At 45.5% G+C, this 26,792-nt stretch overlaps 1 protein-coding gene across 1 annotated transcript in view; it reads right to left on the bottom strand.

Annotated features, from left to right (window-relative positions):
• LOC146863287 (heat shock 70 kDa protein 12B-like) overlaps window positions 1-26,792 on the bottom strand; it is a 209,444-nt gene that overhangs the window by 148,758 nt on the left and 33,894 nt on the right. Inside the window, exon 2 of the mRNA XM_085642702.1 lies at window positions 18,909-18,969. Within this exon, the coding sequence (XP_085498828.1) occupies window positions 18,909-18,951 (43 nt within the window). The 5' untranslated portion in view covers window positions 18,952-18,969. The remainder of the gene's footprint in view (window positions 1-18,908; window positions 18,970-26,792) is intronic.

Here is a 26,792-nt window from a genome sequence, read left to right on the forward strand (position 1 = left end):
TGTGTGTGAGTTCCAAACAGTTATGTTCACATGCTATCGTGAGATCACAAAAATGTGCACAGTTTGTTACATTAATGCAGGTACAGAATTACAAAACTGAGCAGAGGTGGCAATGCACTCGTCGTTGGTCCTCTAAGGGAGGAATGGTGGAATGTGACCTGCAGGACCCAGCAGGGCTGAGTGAAAAATGTTTATACGCCTCCTTGATGGGACCATCGTGCATACTTCAGGAGCGCCGATGACAAGTGTATGTGAACCTTTTTTAGGTATGCAGCATTGTTCATGAAATTCATCTTATTTTAAAACCAAGATCCACCCCTCTTTGGTGTGCACCTGAAAATGCAGGTACTTTGACTAACCAAGGGGCATATCAACAACAACCGGCGATAATTATCGCTAAGCGCACTTAGCGCTAGGATGATTATCGCCGGCTAGCGTTGATTTTTATCGCTGAGATAGCGTGCTATTAGCAACGCTTATCTCAATAGCAATAAAAATGCTCACGCTAAGTGGCTAACGTGAGATTATCGCTGGAAACCCAGCGATAATCTCACGTTAGCTTGTTGATAGGGACAGACAAACTTAGCCATGATATCCTCCTTCCATAGGATATCAGGGCTAAGTCAGAAAAATACCAGACGTAAAAAAGCAGCGTTAACCGCGGTTAGCGCTGCTTTTTTTGTCTCTAACAGGGTTAGCGATATTCTTGATAATAGGAGAAATGTCGCTAAGAGACATTTCTCCTATTATTTTACTCTGGAACGCCCCCTTTGCATCTCATTAGAGATGCAAGGGGAAGCGTAGAGTAAAAGGGTGCTAACATGCAAATTTGCATGTTAGCACCCTGTTGTTGATAGGGTGCTAGTTTTACATCTCTCCTTTTTTGGCTTTTAAAGCCAAAAAAGCAGAGATAAAGCCCTTGTTGATATGCCCCCAAATGTGCACAGCCGCTTGTGGCACCATCTACTACTCCACATCTCCAATTGCAGCAAGAAATGTATCTGTTCAAATGCAAATATGCAGATGTCTGACATGCAGTTGTGGAAATTCCAGTAAATCACTCACAATTGGTTTGTACTGTCTCCTGTTGTAGCATGTGGGCAATTGACGAGTGCCCAGTGGGGAAAATTCAACTTAAATGATTTAAAAACCAATACCTGGTTGAGTGAATAAACTAGAAGGAAATATAATTTTGCTTGCATCAGTTTATTTTACGTCAAAAACCACAAAATTGAATTATCTATCGGTGCTTCGGGTTTGTCTCACAAAGTACAATGTCCCAGCCCAAAACGTGTTCCATTCATATTTTTTGCTCCTTTGTCACCCAACTATTGTGAAGTGTAGAGAATCATGTGGTTTCTTGTTGGACAAGAAAATAAACCTACGATCAGTTCCTTGGCTAAATGATCATAGCATCAGCTCAGACTTCTGAAAGGTATCAAATCCTCCATTTTTAGAACTTATTTCTAAAAATGAATTCCATCTCTTATGATGTGAGCACTGGATTTCAGTTACTCACTATTTTTAGAACTCCTAAATCACGCCTAGCCTTTCACTAAGCAGCAGCTAGGCTGGCTGGCTGCAGGTGCAAGACAATCTGACCACATCTGTCCAGTCCTTATCACACAGGTGGTTCAACATCGATGCTAGCTGTCTCCAGGGGCGGCCTTAGGCATGTGCAAGTTGTGCACCTGCACAGGGCCGCCAGACCCCAGGGGCCGCCTGGCCACGAGGAATCGGATACAATACATATTCGTGGCGGCCCCTGGCAGGGATTTGGTGGCCTCCGGCTTCCGCCCCGCCCGGACCCCCTCTTCCGGGGCCCCCTACCTACGCTTCCTGCACAGGGCCACCATGAGCGTAGAGCCGCCCCTGCTGTCTCTGTCTATAAGCCGGCCTGCATTGCCTTCAAGGCGCTTCAATCTATCTCCCTAACATAGTCACTGCACAGACTAGCTTTCTTAGTGGGGCCTAGATTTACTAAGGGTTGGGCTGGCGCTTGTGAGGCATTACACAATTTTTCACTGCGCCTGCAGACTTTTATGAGGGTAAGTAAATCAAACGAATTCTTTGTGCTGCTTTGAGCCATGTGTACATATGAGCAGACACGGGTGTAACGCAGGCCCCTCAGGCCTCAACCTTCCATGGGGCCCACATCCCTTCAAGGGGACCCCATTCAGACCAGGGTCCATGAATATCTGTGAGGTATGGGAGACTCAGGGTACCCTGATCACATTCTGCATGGGTGGGGGGGGGCAATACTTCTATGTTACGCCGCTGTATGGACCCGCACTTAAACAATAGCCCCCAAAAACTCTATGACTGTTCATTTCTGGAGTGCCACTGGGGTTTGGAATTCTATGGCTCCATGTATTAGGACATGATTCTCAATATTGCTACAACACCTCACACCCTGATGGTTCTGTGTCTGTACTAATTGTTTTTGACTTTCAAAGCTTGCATTCTCTAAGAGTGATAAATACATACATTATTTTACTTTATTCCAAATTGTTTTTAGTGTGCCAACATATTTATTGCTGTACTTGGTTGTTTATTGGTTATGGTCAATCAAGTCCACTGGAATTATGTGATTGTGCGGCTGTGGCGATTTTCACATAATAATAGATTTGCTGCATAATCCATCATCTGCTGCATAATCTGCAGATTTTAAGAAAAATTATGTTTCTAACTCAAAATGGTTCAAAATGTATTAAAAACCCAGCTGCATTTGTCGCCGCACAGTGGAAGGCTCTTTGTAAACCTGACTGGTCACGTTCTGTAGCTTATTGTTATAGTTTGGTGTTTCACTGGTACTAATGATGTGAGACTAAAGCCCGAAAAGTATTAACAAGTTTACAAATGACAAAATAATGAAGTAATACTATAAAAAATGTGTCACATAATGCCGCATAATTTGACTTTTCTCGCTACGTACTCAATCCTGCTGCATAATTTGGCCCTTCCCTAACGCATGATTCTAGTGGCTCTGGTTATGGTATGCATTGTATTGTAGTTGCATTTATATAGCGCTTCCTTCTCCCGATGAGTCACTGAAGCACTTTAAGCCGGGCAGCGTACTGCTTCTTACCCCAAAATATGCGATTTTCCACTGCTATATGTGTACAATCCATAGTGTGCACACCTTTGGCCACTGACCTGGTTTATTGTGGGATATTCTGTTCTACTTATTTTTTATCTGAATTCTCTTACAATATTTTATCTTTCTCATTTGTAACATAATGTAAAGTGCTTTGCCACTTTCCAAGACCTGCCCACATCCTAGACAAACAAACAAGTCGACCATATACATTTGTAGAGGTCGGTTTAATGCACGTTCCCACGCCGCTAGTGCAAGCGCCGAGTGAATACTTTAATTTTCTGACCTCTTGACATAGCTCAGGTAGGTGGTGGTGTTCTCACAGCCCCATCAATCAGGCATTCCGAAAGGGCGCCCACAAAATCCAGATGCTAATGAAGGCTGTGAGGCGCTATATAAATTCTGCAATACAATACGTACTCAATGCCAGAGTGCTGGAAAAGGAGTCATGTGTTTATAGTAATTAGCATACTAAGGTGTGTGTTTATAGTAATAAGTGCATCGAGCCTCATGAACTATTTTACTGAATATTTTACGACTCAAAAGCAAGAGCGCCTCTGGGGCTCCAGCGATTTAATCTCTGGCCCCCTGTCAGTGAAATCAAACCTTGGAAATGCCTCGGTAATTGGAAACATCTGTATGAGAGGCGACGTAGACGTTCACCTCTGAACCCCAGCGTCTGGCGCGAGGCAACCGGAGCCTGGATCAAAAAATCCCTCCGCGGCGGGCAGGCCTGAGACGTGGGCCAGGCCCGGCAGGCCTCGCGCGGGCCCCGCGCCTCCCAGCGGCCGCCAGCGCAGCCTCGCGCCATGCTGATGCCATATCCGCCATATTGTTCAAAACAATCAGGCTCATTTCCTATAGGGGCTGATGGAATGTTGAAAATATGTCGGCGAGAGTGCACAGGTCAAACATCCTGGGTACTCACCGGGCCGCATGTATGCATGCAGCGTACTCACCCCCAGCCTTCAATCACTGTAAATGCTTTTATAGTTTAGCTTTGATGCATTAAAAGCTTTCTGAAACATTTATCGTCGTCTGCAACTAGCCAAGTGCTTCTAAACTTCATGCGAATGAATGCACGAAATCCCTGCGAGTTTGGCTCAATTCTACAGCTTGTTAGAACAATAGCCTGGGGCCTTACGCACTTTAAGTAGGGAACATAAAGACAAAAGGACCACTAAAATTATGTGTTTTCGTGTATAGGTGTGGATTTGCTGCATTTGCCAAATAACCCCTCAATTGCTGCATAATCTGCAGAGTTTAACCAACAAATGTTGTTTCTAGCTCAAACAAATCAAAATTATTAAAATTGTGGTGACGCATGGGGAAACAACCATTACAACGCAGTCATTACAACGCACTACCTTTACAACGCTGGTGTTACAACGCGACTGCATTTACATCACATGCCATTACAACGCATGTCACTACAACGCATGCCATTACAATGCATTATAAGGTAAGTAATGGAATTTTTTTAGTTTTAGGGTGGGTATGGGTTTGGGGGTACATGGGAACACAAATTTTTACCCCTACTCTATCCAACACTTACCCTACTGTTGCACTCACTGGAGTGGGAATAGTAATTTTACCCCTACACTATCCAAAACTTACCTCACTGGTACCCTAAAATTATTTTGCATTGTAATGGTATTTGTTGTAATGGTATGCGCTGTAATGGAATGCATTGTAAATGTAGTTTCAAAAAATGTGTTGTGATGGCATGTGTTGTAAAATCATGCGTTGTAATGGATGTTGCGATGTAAAAACCGCGTTGTAAAAGCATGCGTTGTAAATGTTTGCATTGTGACGTGTCCTATTCGACGCTTGTTGCCATGCATTGGAAGGCCCTTGCAGTCCGAGGCGCAACTAGAGCCACATTTCGGGTAGGGGCTACTAAAAATTTCGGGGAGGGGGGGGGTAATACTTCCAGCGATGGTCAGAGTGGAGATGCAGGGGCTCTAAGAAGGGGTGAAAAAAACAACAAAGCCTTGTTAGCAAGTAAATGGTCTTTTAAAGACCAGTGAAGTACTCGGGTGCGGCTGTGTGTATGTGCCCAGGAAGCTGTCTCTGCCCGGGCTGATCCACTCAATGGGGATGTGTGGGGGGCTGAAGCCCTTTCAGCCCAATGGGTGTTGCGCGCCTGGTTGCAGTGGTATAGCTGGGGGTGTGGGGTGCGGTCCCTGGGCATCACTTTTTTTGTGGGCGGCGGTGAGCACAAGGAGCGTTTTCTTTTTTGTTTATTGTATTCTCCCCCTGCTCGTCGTCGTCTGTTACTTCCCACCCCTACCAAACTCAGGGATTACGCCACGGGCCCTTGGCAAAGGTTGACTGATTGTCTTTTGGTTGCTTATTACTGAATTTGGGTGTTAAACTGGTACCAATGAGGTGAAACCTTTTCCCAGACAGTGTTAATCTAAGCGAAAGTTACAAAGTAATGAAACAGTCCTATTACACAATGTGCCACATTATGTTGCTTAGTTTACTTTTTTTGCTACATTGTTAAGTCAACCTTGCCACATAATTTGGTCATCCTCTGCCTCATAATTGCATTGGGCCTGAACTGCAGTCACCAATGTTAGAATGCACTTTATTTGGAGTCAATATTCTACATGTAAGTAAGGTTCCGAGGCACACATGTGTGAGGTTTTGTTAGAAAGAGGGGGGTAGCGGTGGATGGACTGTAGAACAGGGCCAGGCATAGAATTTTAACAGTCCTTGGAAAATATTCTTGTACCATAAAATAACATGATCTGCATTTTTTAAGCACATGAGCACCCTAAGGATTTATTATTATAGAACTAATTTGTATTCAGTGTATTGACCTTGCAAGGATGAAAGGCTGAGTAGACCCTTCTGTATTTGAACCTGCGACCATGAGGTCACTTGCAGTGGAAGACTTATAAATTGGAACCAGGGCCGGACTGGCCGTAGCGGGCACCGGCGTTTCCCCGGTGCGCCATCAGGGTGGAGCCCGAGTGAGGACCCCTGGGGGCCGTTTTTGTTACCAGGGCTGGTTTCAGCCACTTGTAACAAAAGCAGCTGCAGTGTTTTCCACGTGCACCCTCCCCCACCCCCACCTGCGGCCAGTCCGATATTTTTTTTTTTACGAATTAAGCACTGTTTTCAGCCTTTAGCATCTGCTGTTTCAGACAAATGCCTGGGCCCTCTCTCTAGGGACTAGAATGGGCATGTGAAAGCACATGAACTCCTATGGAGTGATCTACAAGTCAGTAAAGTTTAATCTACATTCATGCACACACACAAGTTGGGACTTTTTTCATCTAATAATAAAGAGTACCCTGTTCTTGAATACCAGTTCACACTGCATTACTGCTTGTTTGTATGCATTGTAAATAACACACATGGCTACTCCTCAATGTAATGGTACAGAATATATTGACCTTGGAAGAATTAAAGACTTTGGGCCATATTATCAAGGAACGGCGATAACATTATCACCGCTTTGGCGGCAGGAAACTGCAGCTAAAGCGGCGATAATGGTCTTGATAATATGCCCTTGTGAATTTCCATAGAGCACCGGCAGTGTTTTAAAGGGGGCCTCGAAACGGGTCTCTACCTGGCTCTGTTTTGTGCTCTGGCACAGGCGATCCATTTTTTTTCCGGACTGCAGTGACAGCAGGCACATCGATGTGCGAGTGATCACACTGCTCACTTCTCACTAGTGGAGAAGTTACGTCATGACGTCATGACAGGTGAGCGTTGTAGGGGAAGGGAAATCCTTTAAAGAGAGTCATTTTCTACCTGGATTTCCCTTCTCTTTTTGAAACTCAGGAGCAGCAACACTGTCGGGGTGTCACCAGGGCTTCAAGTGGAAGCTTTTTCAATCCTATATACAAGCCATAATTGCTGCTTATTTATCTTATGCATCTAACAACCATTGATAGAGCCAATAGTCCTGACTAGTTGTAGGAATGATGTTACTTGTTGCATGATATATCTGGTTGCAATGACAGAAATAGCAAAATACAAGTCAGGCGGCACGCTATGCTAAGCATAGATTTTTAGCTTATGTGGTTTTAAGCCACCCCCTTAATTAAATTGACCATGCCCCTTTGAGACCCCCCAGTTTTTTCGTCCCACTTAAAGCTCTGTGTGTGAGTATGACTCATGGGTAACCTACACAAACATGCATGTTGTGTGCACATGTACACAAGTCACATACATTCATGTGTAACTCTACAACAGTGTATCCTACTCCCTACATAGACATAGTCTATACTCAGATGTGCAGAGTGTAATATGGGTTATGATGCCCCTCCTCTCCCGGAAGAATGGCAATAAATAGCATAATAACACTGTGCATCTGCATGCATGGTTTATGCCATGGTCTAGTTCTGCAGCGGCTCCTCCGCAATGGCGGAGGATCGTCGCCCCGCTGGCCAAACTGACATGCGCATTTAGGTTTCTCCAACCCAGCTGTATTGCACAGCTGGGTTGTGCCTGTGCCTGTGCGAGCGTTAATCCAGCCCGCTCTGGCAAATACCCACGCTGCTCTCATGCATGAGAGCAGCGTGGGGATTGGATAGGGAGTCTGTGATGCTGTCCCAGTGACTGCTGAGACCAGGAAAAGAGGAGAACGATGCAGCCGGCAGCACCAGGTAAGTCTTTTATTTTTTTAAATTTATTTTTAATCCCGCCACTCGTTAGGCTAATAAAATGCACAGAAACTATAATTGTGCCAGTTATTGTTTACTAAATTGAAAATGTTTGTTTTAAGATATGGTGTTATCCAAGATCTTTTAATATTGATAAGATGATACATATAATTAATACAAAAGATATAGGAGGGTCTCCCAGACATCTTCTTCTGTCAGTGTGTTGTTGTGTCATACACGTTTTGCTTTCCCTCCCCCCACTCCACAACACACAGCATGGGCAATGGGCCAGCCCATGGATGACAGCATTCTGCCAGCGCACCATGAACACTGCTGCCTAAAATATAGTCCTCTTGAATGCCCACAATGGTGTTAACTTTTTTTTTAAAGTTTGCACATTTTTGTTTATTCTGCGAGAGCCCGGCAGCACTCCAGACCTAGAAACAGGGCTCTCACTGCAGCTTGTAATGAGGTACCCCTGCACAGATACTTCAAATGTTGTTCATTATTTAATGGATTTTAATTCCATTCAAATATGACTGCCTATGCATACATCTTCAAATGAGTTTTCAACCCGTTAAAAGATGGCTGCCCGGCATGCACATGCAGAGCCGGCTCTAGGGCGGGGCAAGCGGTGCGTTAGCAGCGGCCGCGCACTTCAGGTGGGGGAAGCCTGTTTGCAAGTTTATTATGGTTTGAAAAGCACCTGCTACCACATCCCTGGCCTCTAGCAATTTTCAGGCTGTAATAAAAATGGCAAGATAACTCCGGTGATTAATGTTCTTTCTAGAGTGAGATCGGAGGTTTGTCTAGTGGAAGGTTTGACTCATGGAAAGGTAGCCCAGTGGGTTAATATGCCTGCTGCAAAGAACGTGTCCATGCAAATCACAAAGTGTACACAATGTAATTAGGTCAGTGGGTTATTGCTTATGTCTGAGAGATCCTTTTGTTACTTGCAGTTAAAATCCTAAAATAGAACTGTGAGGTATTAACCGTCATTAAAGAGCTGCATGCAAACTACAATTAATAGATTAGAGTGATATGTTTTTCCCCAGTCTTTCAATATCCTAAAGTTGGAAAAAGGGCTCATTTGGATAGAAATCAAGTCTGATTATTAAAGAGAACCCTCAACCATGCAGTTATGTTTTAAAGAGTTTGTGCTTCTCCAAACCAAGCACTCTTAAACTATACTGTCTACCAGTACGTATGCCATGTGACTCCTACACCTTGTAGTCCTCTGATGTACGTAACATTTCCTATACATTGATTTTAACCGCAGCCCGTGCAGGTAAGAGCGGTGGGGCCGGGTGGGGAGGGATTTCGACAGACGATGATGAGGGAAAATTAATTATTTATTTAATTTTCCCTTGTCATTGTCTGTCGAAATCACCCCTCACTTGGCCCCACTGCCGTCTCCCCGCTCTTACCTGCACGGGCCATGGCTGATTGATTTACACACCTCTGATTGTCTCTGTGTAGTGTGTGTGATGTAAAGTGACACCCTACACTGATATGAATGATGCAATAAAACTAATTGAATGCATCTGAGAGAGTGGTTATGGAGACTTGAGGGGCACTGTTAAAGGGTGGTAGTGAGGGAGTCCGTGGCGGAAGTAGTCATTGGGGGGAAGCCCTCAGGTCTAGGATTCCCTGGGTTTAAAGCAGTGCTTAATTTGTAAAAAAAACGTAAGTGCCATTGCTTTTGTCAGGAGGCCACTGCAGCTTGCACCATTCATTGCCCCTGCCAGCGCTGCCAATGAAAGTAACAACACAACTACCTAGCCATCACACTCCAACAAGTGTGACAATTCGGAGTATTCCAGGCCCTCAAAGCTATAAGAATGGCTTGGGTGACAGGTAAGTAATTTTTAATGTATGTTGAATTAATAATCCATTGTTGTTGGGATCATCGCTAAATTAGCCAAACAGCGCCACCTTGTGGCAGGCTGTCACAAGCACTGGTGTTGACAAATAAGTGCTGGTGCGAGCACCGGAAACCACCAGCTCAAATTAAGCTCTGATTTAAAGCACGGAGAGGATTCAATAGACCCTTTGGGGTCTGGTGTTGTCAGTCCCAGTGGTTCAGTACATCACTAGTTTCAAAGAATACCAGGGGCCGTATTACAGATGACGGCACAGGCGCTAATTGTCGCTGTGCGCCAGGGTATGCGCCCGATGGAATTACAGAGAATCGGTCTGTAATGCGCCGTGATGTTGGCGCAGACTTTGAATTCTGTGTTTATGAGTGTCTGCATCTGTGTGCACATTCTATTAGCGCACAAACGCACATAAACACAAACATACTCTGGCACACAGCGACAATTAGCACCAGCGCCATCATCTGTAATACGGCCCCAGGTTTCCTTTCATCGTTAATTAAAGACATTGGTTATGGTACAGATTTGCTAATCTCGGTTTATATAGCTCCCAATCCAGACTAACCCGCCTCTTGCTGCTTAGAGAAGTATTGGAAATGGTGGTCAGTGAATCTACTTGCAAAGCATGTGGAGCTCCTGTGGTCTGCACAATGCTGGAAAGACATCCTCAAGATGGACGTCAATGGACACATTATTGCAGTAGGGCGTGTAGTAGGCAGTGAAGCAATGAATCATGCACAGCTTGGCAGGGTAAACAAATACAAATGGTAGATCCCTGCCTAGGCCTCTTTTTTGGGGTGCTACTGTCATTAGTGGTTTACAAGTGGCTTGCTGACAGGATCAAACTTGTATCCACCTGTTAGAGCTCCCAAGACTCAGTCAAAATCCATCCTCAGAGACCTCCAAGATGGCGCTCAGTAGGTTAGCATCAGCAATCAGTGGGATACCGACAACAGCATCACCATCAGCACTGGTGCATTATTGTAGTGATAGACCTGCGCGTCAACATAGAAAGCAGCAGGTAGTAGTCTCAAAACTACCCACGGGGTGGGGGTCATAGTGACCCCCCTAAAAGATACCACGTGAGAAAATCCCATGTTGGAAATCTGACTCGGCCAGCGCATTTGCCTTGGCGAAATATGGGTAACAACCTAGTCACCATGATATGACAGCCAGTTGTTTACAGTGTTGCCACCCTAAGCACTTTTGTAGAACACTTTTACACAGAGTTATTATTACCCAGTCGAAATCAGCACTCATTTGACTGATCTCAGAATAAAGAAAGGCTGAGTCAACCGTGACAGGATTAGAACTGGCCACCTGCAGAGCATAATGAACTCACAACAGCGAGCACAGAACTCGCTGAGCTACCTTACTGGCAGGTCTGGTCTGAAGTGTGAAAATCAGTCATGCAATTATAAACTCCTTGAAACCTCCATCACCTCTGGACAGATGCCTTCCAATGACAACCAAACATCTTCATATTCCACCACATAATCACCTCATATCCGGTCATCTGGTACATGGGCATCATCTGAAAGGGCACTTCCTTGGTCCTAAAAGCTGTCTCATACATCAGGATGAAAAAAACATGGCTGCCCTTCTCCTCTCTGACAAATGGACCAGCCACAACATGGTCATGGCATAGCCAATTTTATTAAAATGAAGGCAAAGTGGGCAAACACCAACTCAACCTACATGGCGAAACCCATGTGGGGCTTAGGTGCTTTATGGTTGTTTCTGTGGGGTGCATCATAGAAAGGGGGCAGGTCATCTCACCCTACGCCCAGTACTCAATTTGAGCCAGTAGTTGCTGGCACTACTTTTTTGGGACCAGCTCTTACTTTTCCTCATCAGATTTTGACCAAGAACGACAGAGAGAAAAAAACGCATGGGGGAAAGAAGAAGGATAGAGAAAGACCCAAAAAAACGTGACAAAAGGAGATAGTAGGGATGCAAAAGAACCTGCAAGAATCTGGACTGAGACTGGCGAGTTGTACTGGAGCTGTCTTGGGATCAGTTGTTCCTGTTGCTGTGCTGCTTAATTATACAATAAATCTACTAATTAATTCTGGATTGATGGTTTTCTTCAGTGAGATAAAGGACAGGGCATGTCTTGTGATGGATTAAAGAGGCATGAAATGGAATCAAGACTATGCAGCATTGGTATTCGGCACCCTCAATATTCGTAGCTCTGGCAGCTGGCTTATAGCCAAAATTTGGGGGCCCAGCACTTATTGTCCTTTGTAATAAGCACGGCCTCTACCTATACCGCAGCTGTGCCAGTCAGTCCATCTGCTAGGGGTCTTGGTAGACCTGGGAATGTAAAATTCACAGAGAAAACTCACAAATCTTACACTCACACATTACCCCCATGCACGAGTAGATTCGTGGGCTTTGGGAATTCACATACACTCCCTGTACTATGCATAGAATGATGTTTAAGTCACAGGTTTCAATGCCTCCAACTTGGAAGGTCATTTGACATTTTCTAAGTTGGTGTTTCCCCAGTGTGGAGTTGTACACACCGTTGTCTTTACCTGTTGTTGAGTTGAACACATTGGAGCAGGAAGGTTGTTGTGCAAATGCACATTTTATTTAAGGGTGGGCAGAACTTGTGGAGTTTCACTCCGCGGAATTGCGTGGCATTGGATGAAAACTGTGAGATTCTGCGGAGTTCTGCGAACGGGCGGAAATCGGCACGTCACGCTGCTCGGGCTGATTTGTAGCACTGAGAGCTTGTTCCGTGCTGCAATATGAATGTGAACAGCACCATGTGGTGCGCCAGATGGCGCTGCTTCCTTGCTGCTGCTTGAGTAGCTATTCTACTCGAGCAGCAGCTTTCTCACGGCAGCGACCACCTGCGTTGAGAAAATCTCAACGGGTCCCCTCCTAGAACCAGAAAGTCTTGCTAGGAGATGGCAATTCTCGCTCGTGTTCACCAACTTACATTTGCCGAGCTGCACATGAGAAAAAAGTCTGCCACGTGGCAGTTGGCTCAGTTTTGCCGGAGCTCCACGTTACAAGCGTAACACGGAGTGGCCAAAACTCCACAAACTCCGCCGGAGGAGCAGAATTTATCACCCACCCCAATTGTATTTTATTTTTATTTTTCTCCCCATAGGGAGAACATTTTTTTCCGTGGAGATACCCCTTCTCCTACACTCCATGATGTTTACCTGTGTTCCATTCCCCTGCCAATACTCCAGGGGGTTACTCCAACCCTTCACGGAAGTAAATCAGGCTGTCCTGCAGCATGAATAGCACTATATAGAAGTATGCAATCTAACAGTCATAAACAACAGCCGAGCAACTCTACCCAGACAGCAACAGCTGGCACCATAAGCACAAAAGCGAATTCTAGCCGCTATCTCTTTTAATGTTTTTGTACTGTTGTTCGGATAATTTTTGTAAGGATTGCACTGAATGCTAAAATAATTTAATGAACTAAATTGTGAAAATTAAATGCAATTTGTCTTTCTAACCACATTATGGCATGCCACCAGGCCATGTGGATATTATTTCTAATCCCATATAGAAATCACATCTTAAGATGTGTGATGACATTTCACATATTTGCTGACATATGTGACCTTTCTGGCTGATGTTTGTCCACAAATAACACAATACAGTCTTCCATATTATTGAGAAAATTGTATTTCTCTTTATCTATTATACTTCTTTCTTACTTAGCGAATGTACTGCAGCCTTGAGAAAGTTCATTGCCACGTGAAGCCTGAGCGAAACACGTGTCGGCATTCAAATGTTCTGATTCAGCCAATAAAATCAATGAATGTCAAGGTTGTCGTGGATAATCATTTGTTACGTGGACAGTGGAGTGTGCTATGTTACGTCTTTTCAAAACCTATACGTGTCTCTACTTATTGTCCATCAGCACAGCAGAACTTTAGCAAAGCAGACCACCATCACCGCACACCCTTCTTGTCCCACTTTAATATACTAATGCTGCACTTATCCCTCGAATGACTTAAGGTTGGTTCTCTTGTCGACCTAAAATGCCCCTTTCAGAATGTTCATCCTCGGGGGCGTAGGGGCCTGCCCATATTTTCCCATACCACCGACTCACCGCTGACATGGCCTACGCTTTACAGAGGGACAGCGTAAAGCATCCAGACCCAAAATAGTATGTGAGTGGAAGAGGAAGGGAGACTTACAACAGGGCTTTGTAGGGGCTTCCTGCCATTCACCAGCTGTTCTGGAAGCCCCGCCCACACCCCCATCTTGTATACTGAAAGAATGGGAGCGGCTTCCTCTAGGGCCACTCACTCTGACTCCAGAAGGAAAATATTTGAAGTACCATATCCTGGAAAAAGGGCATTAACAGGGTGAATATAAATAGCATGCTTTGGAGCTAAAACCACTCCATGGACATGTCAGACTGGGATGTATGACCAATGCACAGCGGCTTTAAGATATGCAAACTGAATAAGCACTTTACAGTTGTTTCAAAGATTAGACACATGTGCATAGCTGCTTCCATCTGAAGGCAAAACTCATTGTATTTCTCCATGAATCAGTATAGGTTAAAATAATAGTTTTGATCAGTTGTGGATAATTTCAGCCTTTAACTAGCTAGAGGTGCACATCTTTAAGCAAGCCTCTGAAGTACAAATTCTCAAACGTATGGGGCTAAGATCCCCTGAGGGCTGCTATACAGCATTATTCCCTGGACAAAATATTGATTCCCGGGTACCTTTTGGGGTTCCTTTAGCCCATTGGTATTATATCCTTTCTTTCATTTAATCTCAATATTTTGAAACAAAGACAGCCTGCCCACTTACAAGGTGCACCTTCTCGTTGGGTGGTATCTTGGAAACTTGCCTATGTGGTATTTTAAATTAATCACACCACGCCCCACTCATAGCTGTTTCCACATTGCTTCACCTAGTTGTTTTTCCAATACCACTTGTAATGCTAATCGCTATAGTGTCATTTGTTGATAAATGGCATGATGATATTAATGTGTTTTTATATAGCACTTTATACCACAGTTTCTTAGCGTTTCTAAGCACTGTAAGTAATATGTTTGCGTCATGCCTAATTTAATGGTACTGAGTTTATCGACCTGAGAATGATGAAAGACCGACTTGGCCTGAACTCATAGGCTGCAGCCCACACCACTATTTCTGCTTAGCTCGATGAGTCATGTTTGCAGCATGACATCTTGCAGTAAAGCGCTTAGATTTCTTTGACAAGTCAGAACAGTGTTGAACATGGTACTTTCTGTACATATGTCAAACTCTGGTGCAGTATAAAAAGTACAAAAAACAATTTTGATGTCAAATTCCAAACACGTCACAGCAATGCGGGTTAATAGTCAAACAACCAGAACTCTATGTCTATTTTTCCTTACGCCGCCTTCATGTGTTGGGGCTTTCCAGCTAATAGTGCTGCATAGGGTGATGATCAAGAGATCTTTGGGTTTGCAATCCTTGGTAAACAGCACCAAAAACTCTCATGCTATTATTAAACCCCAATAACCCTCATGCAGCTCTTGGAGCTTCCACATTCGTAGTCTCTAAAGAGCAATAAGATGTCACATTATCCAACCTTTGTGCATTAGATAGCCCCACCCTGCACATGGTTGAGGTGGATCTGATATGCACAAGACTCTACTGTAAGCTACCCAAGGTGGTCGAGTTTGCGATGAAATCCGCTAGCACAGAGACCACAGTCTACTGTATTAGACACCGCGTCTGTCTGATGGCTGCATGAAATGCAGCGACTCCATGCAGCAGAAAGTGGCTAGCCAAATAAGATGTGTAAGAATGAAAACTTACAATATCCCATTGCCAATTGGTGCTAACTATTCTATTTGAATTAGATTGTTATTGGCAATGTACAGCTCCATAACACACCTCAGATACCTCTTGATATTCCTGGCCTCCGGCTTGAACCTAGGCATAGGCCAACCAGCTGCGGTCCATGCAGGTAACAGCAGTGGGGCGGTGGGGCCGTGTAAGGGGGGATTCGAAGGGACGATGCAGAGGGGAAATTAAATAAATAAATCATTTTCCCTCTGCATCGTCCCTCGGAATCCCCCCGATACACGGCCCCACCGCTGTTGCCTGCATGGACTGCTGCTGATGCCAACCTAATCAAACTCTGCCCTAAAGCTGACCAAACAGCAAGCCAGCCCGTGTTGATGTCTAGCCGACTTCTTATAGAGATGACCTAAACCCACACACTGATCACATGTGGATTACCATTGCAAAACCCAGCTTGTTGTAGAGGGATCAATTTGCCCCAGTCTCTAATTCTTTCAGGAGTTGCTGTGAGGACACGCCACCACTGGCAGCTGAAAAGGAAGGGGCATATTATCAAGGACGGTGTTAAAAGGATCACCGCTTTAGCATCAGGAAACTGCAGCTGAAAGCGGCGATAATAGGCTTGATAATATGCCGCAGAGAATTCCCATAGAAGCCAAGGTTCTGGTGTGAACATGGGCTTCTATTGGAATTCTCTGCGGCATATTATCAAGCCCATTATCGCCACTTTAGCAGCAGTTTCCTGCCACTAAAGCGGCGATAATTTTAAAACCTCCTTGATAATATGCCCCAAAATCGTTCCGTAGAATGTGTCGTTATTCTACAAATCTCTTTTCTTCTATACATGGTTCTTGTACCACTTCCTCTTCAAGGAGTGAGAAACGATGGGGAAACCTAAGCAGTTGCCTTCTTCCTTCTAAAAAGGGGCACATCCATACATGGGCGTCCGCACGGGGGGGCAAAGGGGGCACTTGCCCCCCCCCCCCCTGGATCGCTGGTGCAGGCCCAGTCAGGGCCGGCGCTAGGCATGGGCAGTGTGGGCAGCTGGACCTCGCGGCTGTCTAACTAGAATGGGCCCCCCACGAGTCCATCATGCTTTTGAAATGGTGCCTTTGTAGTTACAGGTGGGCAACCCCCTCCCTTTGTTTCGCAGATTTGGTGAACTGTGAAAGACACAAGGCGGGGTGGGGGGTGAGGGGGGAGCCCTCTCCTGGGCCCGGCTGCCATGGGCTGAAATGGCAACATGACACCGCATCCCTTTGAGGTGCTGCAGACTGGGCAGGGCAGGGTTTGTGGCCGTGATTAGCTTTCCCTTTATCTCTTTCTTTTAGCTTAATCGCTGCATCTGCATGATAACAGCATTAGGCAGACACTTGAACTGGGGTGAGGTGTGAAGGGAGCCCTGCCCCTGCATGAATGAAACGCAGAGCATCCTGCAGGGCTCACAACAAAAAACAAGCATTGGCATAGCCAATAGGTCTCGCCTTTGGGACCTTATAAGTGTTTAGCCATGCAACAATTGCATAACTAAATACTTATAAGGTCCCAAAAGCAAGACCTATTGGCTATGTCAAGCGGCCCTGCGGCCGAGAAAGTGATCGGGATCACGATCACGTGCAAACATCAAAGCGGTCGTGCGGCCGCGAAAGTGAAAGTAATTGCGGTAAAGCGCGGCGCGCGTGCCCGCGCACATGCACTGTAGCTCTAGGCTGGCCTGGTAGCACTTTTTGGAGCCCTCTCAATAAGTCTCGCCAGACCAGCGCATGCGCTGGGTCAGGCGAGACCTAAACAGAGTGACCTCACATAACAATGGGCTCTGCTCACTTCCGAAGAAGGGAAAGGGAGAAGAGCAGAAAACGGAGAGAGAGAGGTGGTTATAGATTTTTTTTTAAATGTATTTAATACTTGTGCTCAATCATGTCGGAGGACGGTTATGAAGTAAAAAGTTTGCCCCCCCCTGGAAACATTTCTGCGGACGCCCATGCATCCATATCTTGAATGTCAGACAAGCGGAAGCAGAAACATGACTAGACTTCCTCACAATTCTGATATCAATGGTAGGGTGAATGTTTGCAATGCCGTCAGGTAATAGTAATCTGGAACATTTTAAGTTCTTTACCATATTATTTGTGTAACAGTGACACAAAAAATTGTGTTTGGTCCTGTGTGGTAAGATGCATGTATGCATTCCCATGATTTTCCTTATAGTCTTAAAAACATTTAGTTTTCTTTCTTGTGGCATAACATAGGTAATTTCTGAGAACTACCATCTTGAAAAACCCTCTAACACCAAGTTTATATCTAACTTGACGCATGTGGGCCCAGTTATTACACCACAATGTCTGCTGGCTCAATATAAGGTCCTATAGAAAGTTTCCTAATGTCTTCCCTCACACATCACTTCACCACGCACAATCTGCACTTCACTAATTGACGGTTGTACTAATTTCCTATGACATCCTTATGGCAGATTTAGCCCAATTAATTTCTTATCCTTCATATTCACATACAAGCTCATACGGCATCACATAAGCATTAGTTATGCCCTGGAGTTTAGAGTAACATATACATTCTATCCATTGATCGCGTAAAGAGTTATGGTCAGTTCAGCTGTCATATGATCCATTATCCTAATGGAACTAATATTTCTTTAAACTTTGAGATCACAGGCCGAGTAATCGATAATCGAATATTTGGTCTCTTGGAAGACGTCACTTAGGAGGCCCATTCTATGGCAGCAGATATTTGAAAGTCAAAAGAAGACTGTCAACAAAGGTAAGGGGTTTTTGAGGGAGCCACACTTGTGGTTGAGCAGTGATGGCCTTTGAGAGCTAAGATCCCTCCGTACATCCAGCCCTGGGCATGGCTCCCTCTTCCACCTGGATTATGGAAGCCAGTGTGCCCTATGGCAAGATCAGCGCATTGTATGCCAGTAACAAGCGGATCTTCCTGGCTCGAGTCGACGTAGAGACTGGCGAGCTACTCACACCAGTCGTGATCAGCCAACCTTCGATAAACACTTTATAACAAAAGTGGGGGAGGGACAAGAGCCTCATGTGCTTATTTTAGCCAGTTTTCCAGCCAACAGGTTCATATCATAATGGCTATCTTCAGGCTTCATTATTTCTTGAGCCTGACGTTAAAAACAGAAGACTGGATGGAAGGGGGTTTGAAACGAGATCAGTAAGAGCCATGGCACCACTTTTCTAAAAGGTCTACAGCTCTTGCAAACAACAATAACATTTGACAAAATCTATCAAGCGGAGTAATTGTGCCAACAAATTATTGCAAAGAGACAACGTACTATCACAAGCAAAGTAATTGTGCCGAAAGCTTGCACACAGACAATACTTTAATGCTATAAAAATACATATTCTGAAATAAAAATAAAAAGCATCACAGACTAAGAAATGAGTAAAGCAGTCAGGGCCTGTATGATCTCGATTTAGTGTTAGGCCCAATTTAGTGCTACACAATGAGATTGCAGACTATCTAAGGCCCATCGACGTCTTTGTGTGCTTACCTATTTGAAGGCTGTTCATGCTGGTGTCCAGTAGGGTTGACATCTTGCCTCACTAGTAATGCTACAAAGAAAGAACATACAAAAAATTAAATTAGAGAGTATTCTTGAAGAAGTTTGTGCTAAAATTGAAAATATCCTATTTGTCTGATGGCCTTTTTTTTATTCCCCTTACATTATGGATTGTCCTATATTATATAAATGTGTACTGATGTGACAAAACAATGGAGAAAACTCATTTTCAGCATTTTGTATGTGCCTGAATAATGTAGATTAGAACAGGCTTACTATCAGACCAGAGCCTGGTTTAGAGTTGGGTGGTTATGGGGAGCCCTATGGTTTCTGGAGTCAGTGCTAAATGTGGCGGAAAGGCTCTGCCACATAATTACTATGGTGGAGGAAATCCAACTATTAGACTCTTGTCTAGATTCACACGCCCTGCAGTGTGGTAGATGCTCATGCGGGGACAGTATTTAGCTTTTGCTAGGGTTTTCTTAATGGCATTGTGATATGCATGGACAACTACAGGATGGGATAGGATGTGGCCTAACAGCTGGAGCGGTCGACCTCAAAGCTGGGGAACCGGGTTCAAGTCTCGGCAGGAACGCTCAACATCCTATGATTCTCGCCAAATCACTTAATATCCCCATGCCTAGCAAAAAAAATGGATAGCTCCATCTGTAACCCATCTGGTGCTCATGTAAAGCGCTCTTGTACCTTCGGGTCAAGTTCGTGCTAGATAAAACTCCCCCTAAAAAACCCAAAACCCAGATAGATTACATCGAATCAATTATGTTGGTGCTACAAAGCGTTATCAGGGGTAATAGGCCCCATATAAATGCAATTTCAATTCAGAGCTCTGAGGCCAGAGGGCCTCAAAGGGTTAATGCTCACTGGAGGAGCTGGATTTGCAAGACAGGAAGACTTAACTGAGGAATGATCTCGAAGCCAAGAAACAATGCTTCCAAACAGCAACAAGAGGGAAGTGAACACATCAGACATTCTGCAGCAAATCACCTGGGAGCAGAGCTAACTACAACCTCTGGCAGCCAGCTAGAGGCCCCACAATGCGCTGCAGATGTAGGGAGCCGACAGCAAAGGCTACACTAACAAAGGCGCTGCTTAATGAAACCCAGCTCTCTGAGGTTGCCGCGAGATGGAGCCAGCATTGGCAAAGCCAGCCCGACCGCTTGGAGTATGGTGTCTTTTGCAATCACAGTGTGCATGTCTGGGCATTCGAAGGGGAAGAGGTGTGGCGCAGAGGCCAGGGTGCCTGACTCCGGACCAGGGGGTTCACTGTTCGATCGCCAGCGGCAGGTTAACCCCGCACCATGTGACTCTGGGCAATAGCTTGCTTAATCTTCCCGACGGCCCCCAGCGCCGGGACACCTCTCCGGAGGTAGCTGTGCGCTTAACAAATGTTGGTATTATTTCAAAAACGCCTCTTTCAATTGGGGTGTATTTGAGCTGAACCTGACTTTAAACAAGATGGCGGATGATGTGGTATTGAGGGGTGGCCCCAGATAGGTAGCTTCATGTAGGGGTGATGTGAGATCACTCCTCCAACTTCGATCATTCTGTGAAAGTCTTGCGTAGATGGGGTATATATTAGAGGGCTCCTCTACCTTCAGGGGCATAGCGCTTGGAGGGGAATGTCATCCCTCCTTGATTGTCGGCCACAACACTAGACTTCCAACTTGTGCCAGGTTACTAGAGACACAAAGGGGCATATTTACAAGAAAATTTCGGAGAGTGGTGTAACGCCACATTTGGCAATGCCGCCCTCTGACTTTTTCAAAAACGTTGGAATGTGTCGTATTTTCACATATACAGCACACCCTTTAATTTCCCCTATTGCTGGTGCTAAAAAAGCTGCCTAGCGCCAGCGCAGGTACCCCCGCACCATGTTGCAAGGGTGCCTGTGCTGCAGGAGCGATTGTTTATGTGCAGGAAGGGACACCTTCCAGCACATAAACAATCTTTAAAGGCGATTTGCTGTTTCCATGTGTGCTGCAGCACACATAAGTAGAGCAAAAGTAATAATTTCTTCTCATATCTCCATCCTAAGACCAGGTTTTACCTGGCCTTAGTTTTCGGCGCTATCCCAGCCTTGTAAATATGGGGCAGCGTCAAAAAGCAATGGGTGTTGCGGTGGAACGCCCACAGCAACACCCATTGCCCGCCCCTTTGCCGCAGCGGACTGCTGCGATAAGGGGCATATTCACAAGGTGGCGTTAAGCCACATTAAGTGGCTTAATGCCTATTTGTGAATATGGGGAAGAGAGCAATGCCTCCGGAGCTTCAGAAAAAGTGACGCTCCGGTGGTGCTAGGGATTTGTAAATATGCCCTAAGATCTCTTCACTTTGTGAGAAAGGGCAATGCCACCATATTTAAAAAATCAGGCAATTTCACTTAAATAAAGGGGACATTTCCAATGTGAAAAAATTAATAAATATGTTTGTGCCAGGCACAATTATGCACATGATTTGCCCCACAGAAGCTCACCCGACGCTTACCGGTCCCATCCGCCCTCACGACAGTAAGACCGTTACCTAAATTAAAAACGCTAGATCACTGGAGCAGACCTCAGTGAGAAAAGCATGTGAGAAACAAAAAAGCACGTTACAGCTCCATCTATACATTAACAGATGTGCTTACCGTACTTCGGTAAGGCACCTCTGTCTCGGAGAGAAGAAAAGAACAGGTGGAAGTGAAGTCAGCTTCAGATTTTAAAGCACTGTGGGATTTTGGGCACTCTGTTGGGTGTAGTTTTAAGTTGGGCTATGCAATCAATGTCCGTGGAGAAGAACAACTCACAAAGTAATAACTGGATGAAGATGATGGATGAGGGGGTAATGACCCGATTACTTACCACTAACCTTCATTACTCTCAGGTCCATGTCTTAATTGTCTCAGTCCTGAATTCCTTCCCTCCCAGGACCCCTTATTATTGGACTTGATTCACACTGCTTGTGTGTGGTTAATTACAGGAGGAAGTGATGTCAGCTTCCGACTCCAAGGTATTGTGGGATTTTGGGTGCCATGTTGGGTGTAATGTTAAGTAGGGCTAGGCAATGAATGTCTGCGGAGAAGGAGAGCAACTCGTGGAGTAAGGACTGTGACGAGGAAGACCTGGACTCAGAGTAAATGATTCAACTAGAAGTACATTTTGGAAAATGATAGATAAAAACTGATATTTTCCAGTAAAAGATGACCAAATAATTGATAGATAGTCCAAGTAGAACTTGGGTTCACTGAGAGATGAGGCTGGAGACCCCGGGAACACTTGGCGAGACTTAGGCAGACTCCGGTATCCAACAATATATTTGAAAAGACGAATAGGAAAAAAGTGATGTTCACAGACTACAAACAAAAATATTCCCACCGATCACGTGAAACAACATAATGAAAAACAACAGTAAAAGCATTTGGTCAAGCTCAGGAAGTAAGCCCTTATTTAAAAAGAAGTTACAGCATACTGAACATGTGGAAATGATTCTACACACATCCCTGCGGGGGTTTAAGTACTGTCTGTGATGGTTAAAAGTCTGCATATTTGTTTTTCATTCACATTCATCTATACTGGGGAAGGTGATGTGGTCCCGAGATCACCGAAAATGTGATTTAATGGAGAATCAAAAGTAACATTGTGAGAAGTTGGCCTGGCATATCCTGTCTACTAGTTATAGTGGGCACCTTGCACCAGTCCAAACAACCCTTATTGATGATAGGTTTAAAGACAACCTTTATTGAAAGCTATCCTAGTGGTAGCTATGGAGAGCCGCCTTCAGGCTAAGTCTTGAAGGAGTGTAAAGCAGCTTGGTTTACCAGATTATAACCTCTTGAATTACTAAATGAAAGGAGAATCACACAAGGTATATATATAAAATAAATGTATTTATTTTTAAACACTCTCTACTAACCTCTTTATGAAGTTGGAGAGCAAGACACACAATAATGCAGTTCTAAAACGACAGTAAATAGCACAATATACAATGAGCCCTAGGGGCGGACCAAACCATATATTAAGAAAGTGGTATAAGAACCACGACTTGACTAGACACAGTGCCTAGAGCACGTAGAATCGCTGGGACCCCAAGGAACCGCACAAGGTAGTGACACAGGAGACCCAAGGGGGACGCGTGCAGTGTGAGAACACAGCCACGAGCCCCGTACTATACTATGGGAAAGTCGTGGTTGCAATTTTAGAAGTTAAGGACACAGGAGAGGACTTTGAGCAAACCCCTTTAGATTTAGGGGGTTCTAGGGCCAGCACCCATGGGAGCACCGGAGTACTCGAGTTACCTCACCCAGGGAAGCCGGGTGCATAGGTGTCAAATGGTGTCGGGAATCGTCTTTGATTTCAATGGCGATCTGCTGCAAAGTGCTGCTGTCGGGAAGGAGAGAAGTGTCCGGTGTGATCCAAGCCTGGATTGAAGATCAGAAGAACCTGAAAGCAGAGGGGACAGAGTCTGGGTCACTTGCCAGTGACCAGGGGCACGATAGATGAATGCCTACCAATGTCGGGTGTTTCAGGTTCGAAGAGGTGAAGCTTGACTCTGCAGCCACGAGGACCAGGGGGCATCGAGGACAACTAGGAGCTGGATTCCAGCTGCTCCATGAAGGATGTCTAGTGCTGAGGTGTTGGTGCACGGATTGAACCCAATAAGCCTTGGCAACAGCAATCCACTCAGGAAGAGAAAAGATGCTTCGGTGCAGCCCAGCAAGGTCCTGGGGACTCCCAAGCAATGGAAAGTCAGGGCATGTCTGGAGCAACCAGGTAAGCCCAATCAGAAGTAAAGTTGCCTTCACAGAGACCCACCAGTCGACAGGCTAGGGATCGTGAAGGGACCTTGAGAGAAAACACAAAGGTCCAGCTCACGGAACACTCGTGGAGTGTAAGCGGGCAATCTTCAGTGCAAATGCTGCTCGGGGACAGGGCTACAAGTAACCCAAAGCTCAGCTGCAGGAGTCGCTGGAAAGCTGATGCTTCTGCAAATGGTTGTGGTGTCCAGGGGTTCGGGTTGCACAGTCTTCCATGAGGGATACAGGCCTCAGAATTGCTGAGTGCACAGATCGACCTCAGAGACCACGGAAACCCACCTCCTGTGTTGCAAAATTCTTCGGAGTCCGGTGGGAGCTTCGGAGTTGCAAACCGGACAGATGCGTCTTTGGTGCCTGCCTTGCAGGGGAGTAACTCCTTTACTCCAAGGGAGATTCTTCAGTCATCTAGTTCAATGTAGATCATCGAAGTTACAGGATTCAGCATCAGAGTTTCGTCCAGGTGTAATCTAAAGACCCGTAGTCAGGGGTTCCTTCTTTATATCCAAGGAAGGGGTTGAACATACTCTGGGGACCCACCTATGGGAGGGTCAGGAAAGAGGAGTGGCTACACCCATTTCCTTTGTCCAGTTTTGCACCAGAGCAGGGGCTGGTAGCCCCTGCAACCGGTTTGAACTGGACTATGCACAGGGACAACAAATGTGCCCCCAGTGCTGAACTACAGAGCACTCTTGGAGTGCACCCACCCAGCCCTAATACACTAAAGCCTGTCTGAGATGTGGTGACACCTCCCTGTGACAGGAAACCTATTGTCCAGGCCTCCCCTGCCGGAGTTTCGTACAGCAGCAGGAGGGCAGACTCGTGTCTGTGGCTGGCAGCATCCATTTTGTGATGCCAGGGCTCTGTTAGCTGGTACTGGGTATACCGGTGCTGTCATGACCCTCACTCTAGAAGGGTGGGATCATAGTCCTACACCAGTTACTGGTGTGGGGGTGTGATTCCAAGGTGTTTGACACCAAACACGACATGTTTCCGTGCAGTCATCCTAAAGTTAGCATTAACCGTTTGGTTATAATGCACTTAAGAGTATATGGTTTGGCTGCATCACAAACAACCCCGGAAGGGTTCTGCTCATGCATGGGCACCCTCTCACATAAAATCCAGCACCCTGTCTTCAGGATTGGTAAGGCCTGCCATAGGGGTGACTGATAGGTTTATGTGTGCAGTGATACAGAGAGATATAGTGAACCTATATCTCAGTAAGGGGTGCATGCACCACCTTGCTCTGTTGTGCCATTTTGGATGGCTTCCCAGGGGTGGCATGATACATGCTGCAGCCCCTGGTAGGCCTCTGGGGTACCTATGCCCAGGGTACATAGTATACATTATACTAGAGACTTATAAGGGTTCCCCAGAATCCAATCTGGAGTGTACCTAAAGTACTGGTCATCAATCTAAAGGAAGAAAGCAGATAGGCTGGGGTCCTGAATAGCAGGATCCCAGCCAAACTAAGTCAAAAACCAGCAAAACACCAGGAAAAAAGTGGGGGCAACCATGCAGTCAGATTCCACGTTCCTACAAACATCATGTATTTATTATTTGATTTGTTTATAAGGCACTCTGAAACGCGGTAAATGGAAGAACCGCTGCCATAAAGCGCTAGTGAGAGAAGGGTCAGAGTAAAATGAGTGTGTACAGCAGTTGAGGCCGCCAAGTCACAGTCATTGATGCGTGGTGTGGCTGGTCTTGAGTGTCCTTCGGTCTCTACGCCTAGGAGGACTCCATGCAGGGCTTTAAGTGGGCCGGGTCTCACGGTGCTGAGCACCGGCAGTTTTTTAAAAGGGGCCTTGAAACGGGTATCTATCGGGCTCTGTTTTGTGCCCTGGCACAGGCGTCCGTTTTTTCCCCAGACTGCCGTGACAGTGGGCACATCGATGTGCGCGTGCTCACACTGCTCACTTCTCACTAGTGGAGAAGTTATGGCATGACGTCATGCCAAGTGAGCGTTGTAGGGGAAGAGGAATCCTTTAAAGAGAGTCATTTTCTCTCTGGATTTCCCTTCTCTTTTTGAAACGCAGGAGCAGCAACATTGTCGTGGTGTCACCAGGGCTTTAAGTGGAAGCTTTTTCACTATGATATACAAGCCATAGTTGCTGTTTATTTGTCTTATGCAACTAACAACCATTGACAAAGCCAATAGTCCTGACTTGTTGCAGGTATGATGTTACTTGTTGTATCATATATCTGGATGCAATGACATAAACAGCAAAATACAAGTCGGACGGCATACTATGCTAAGGGCAGATTTTTTAGCTTATGTGTTTTTAAGCCACGCCCTTAATTACATTAGCCACGCCTCTGTGAGAGACCCCACAGTTTTTGCATCCCACTTAAAGCCCTGACTCCATGGATAGTAAAGCCTTGGAGAGTGATAGCGAAAGGTGGTTGCGAGTCTTGGGCATGTCTCTGGCTGGCCTTGGCAGGGAGGAGTGAGCAGCCGGAGGTCTGGTGGCACCCTCAGCCCTGCACCAGGTTGTGGCATTGTGGGGGCTGCAGGGGGCTCTGTTACGACCCTGTTTCCCTCCCCAGTCCCCGATTACGAATCAGGAACTCCGCTTCACTTGATCACAACTGGCCCAGGGTTCTTGCATCTGTTTTCAGTGGCCCCGATTTTACTACCTGGTGATTCTGGCTGGCAAAACCCTACCCTCACTCCTCTCTTACCTCTACGCGTGCTCCAGACTGAAGCCCACACACACATTTAACACACCTTTTATGAGCCAGCAGCAAACGTGTGTGGTAAACTCCTTGGAAAAGGGACTAGTGTGCAGAATACTGCACGGTAATTCATGGCCACTCAGTAATTCACCATTCCGAGGGGTTCAACTCCTAACAGAAGTGAAGCAGTCAGAAATGGAAATTCCGTCACCCGGAATCTTTGCCCATGTGCACTCCTAACTTGTAAATAGATACACAAGTTGTGATGGGGCATATTATCAAGACAGGCGATAAACTTATCGCCGCTTTAGCGGCAGGAAACTGCCGCTAAACACTGCGATAATGGGCCTGATAATATGCTCTATGGAATTCCAATTGAAGCCCAT

Source organism: Triturus cristatus, chromosome 2_2 (genome assembly GCF_964204655.1).
Source record: "Triturus cristatus chromosome 2_2, aTriCri1.1, whole genome shotgun sequence".
NCBI lineage: Eukaryota > Metazoa > Chordata > Amphibia > Caudata > Salamandridae > Triturus > Triturus cristatus.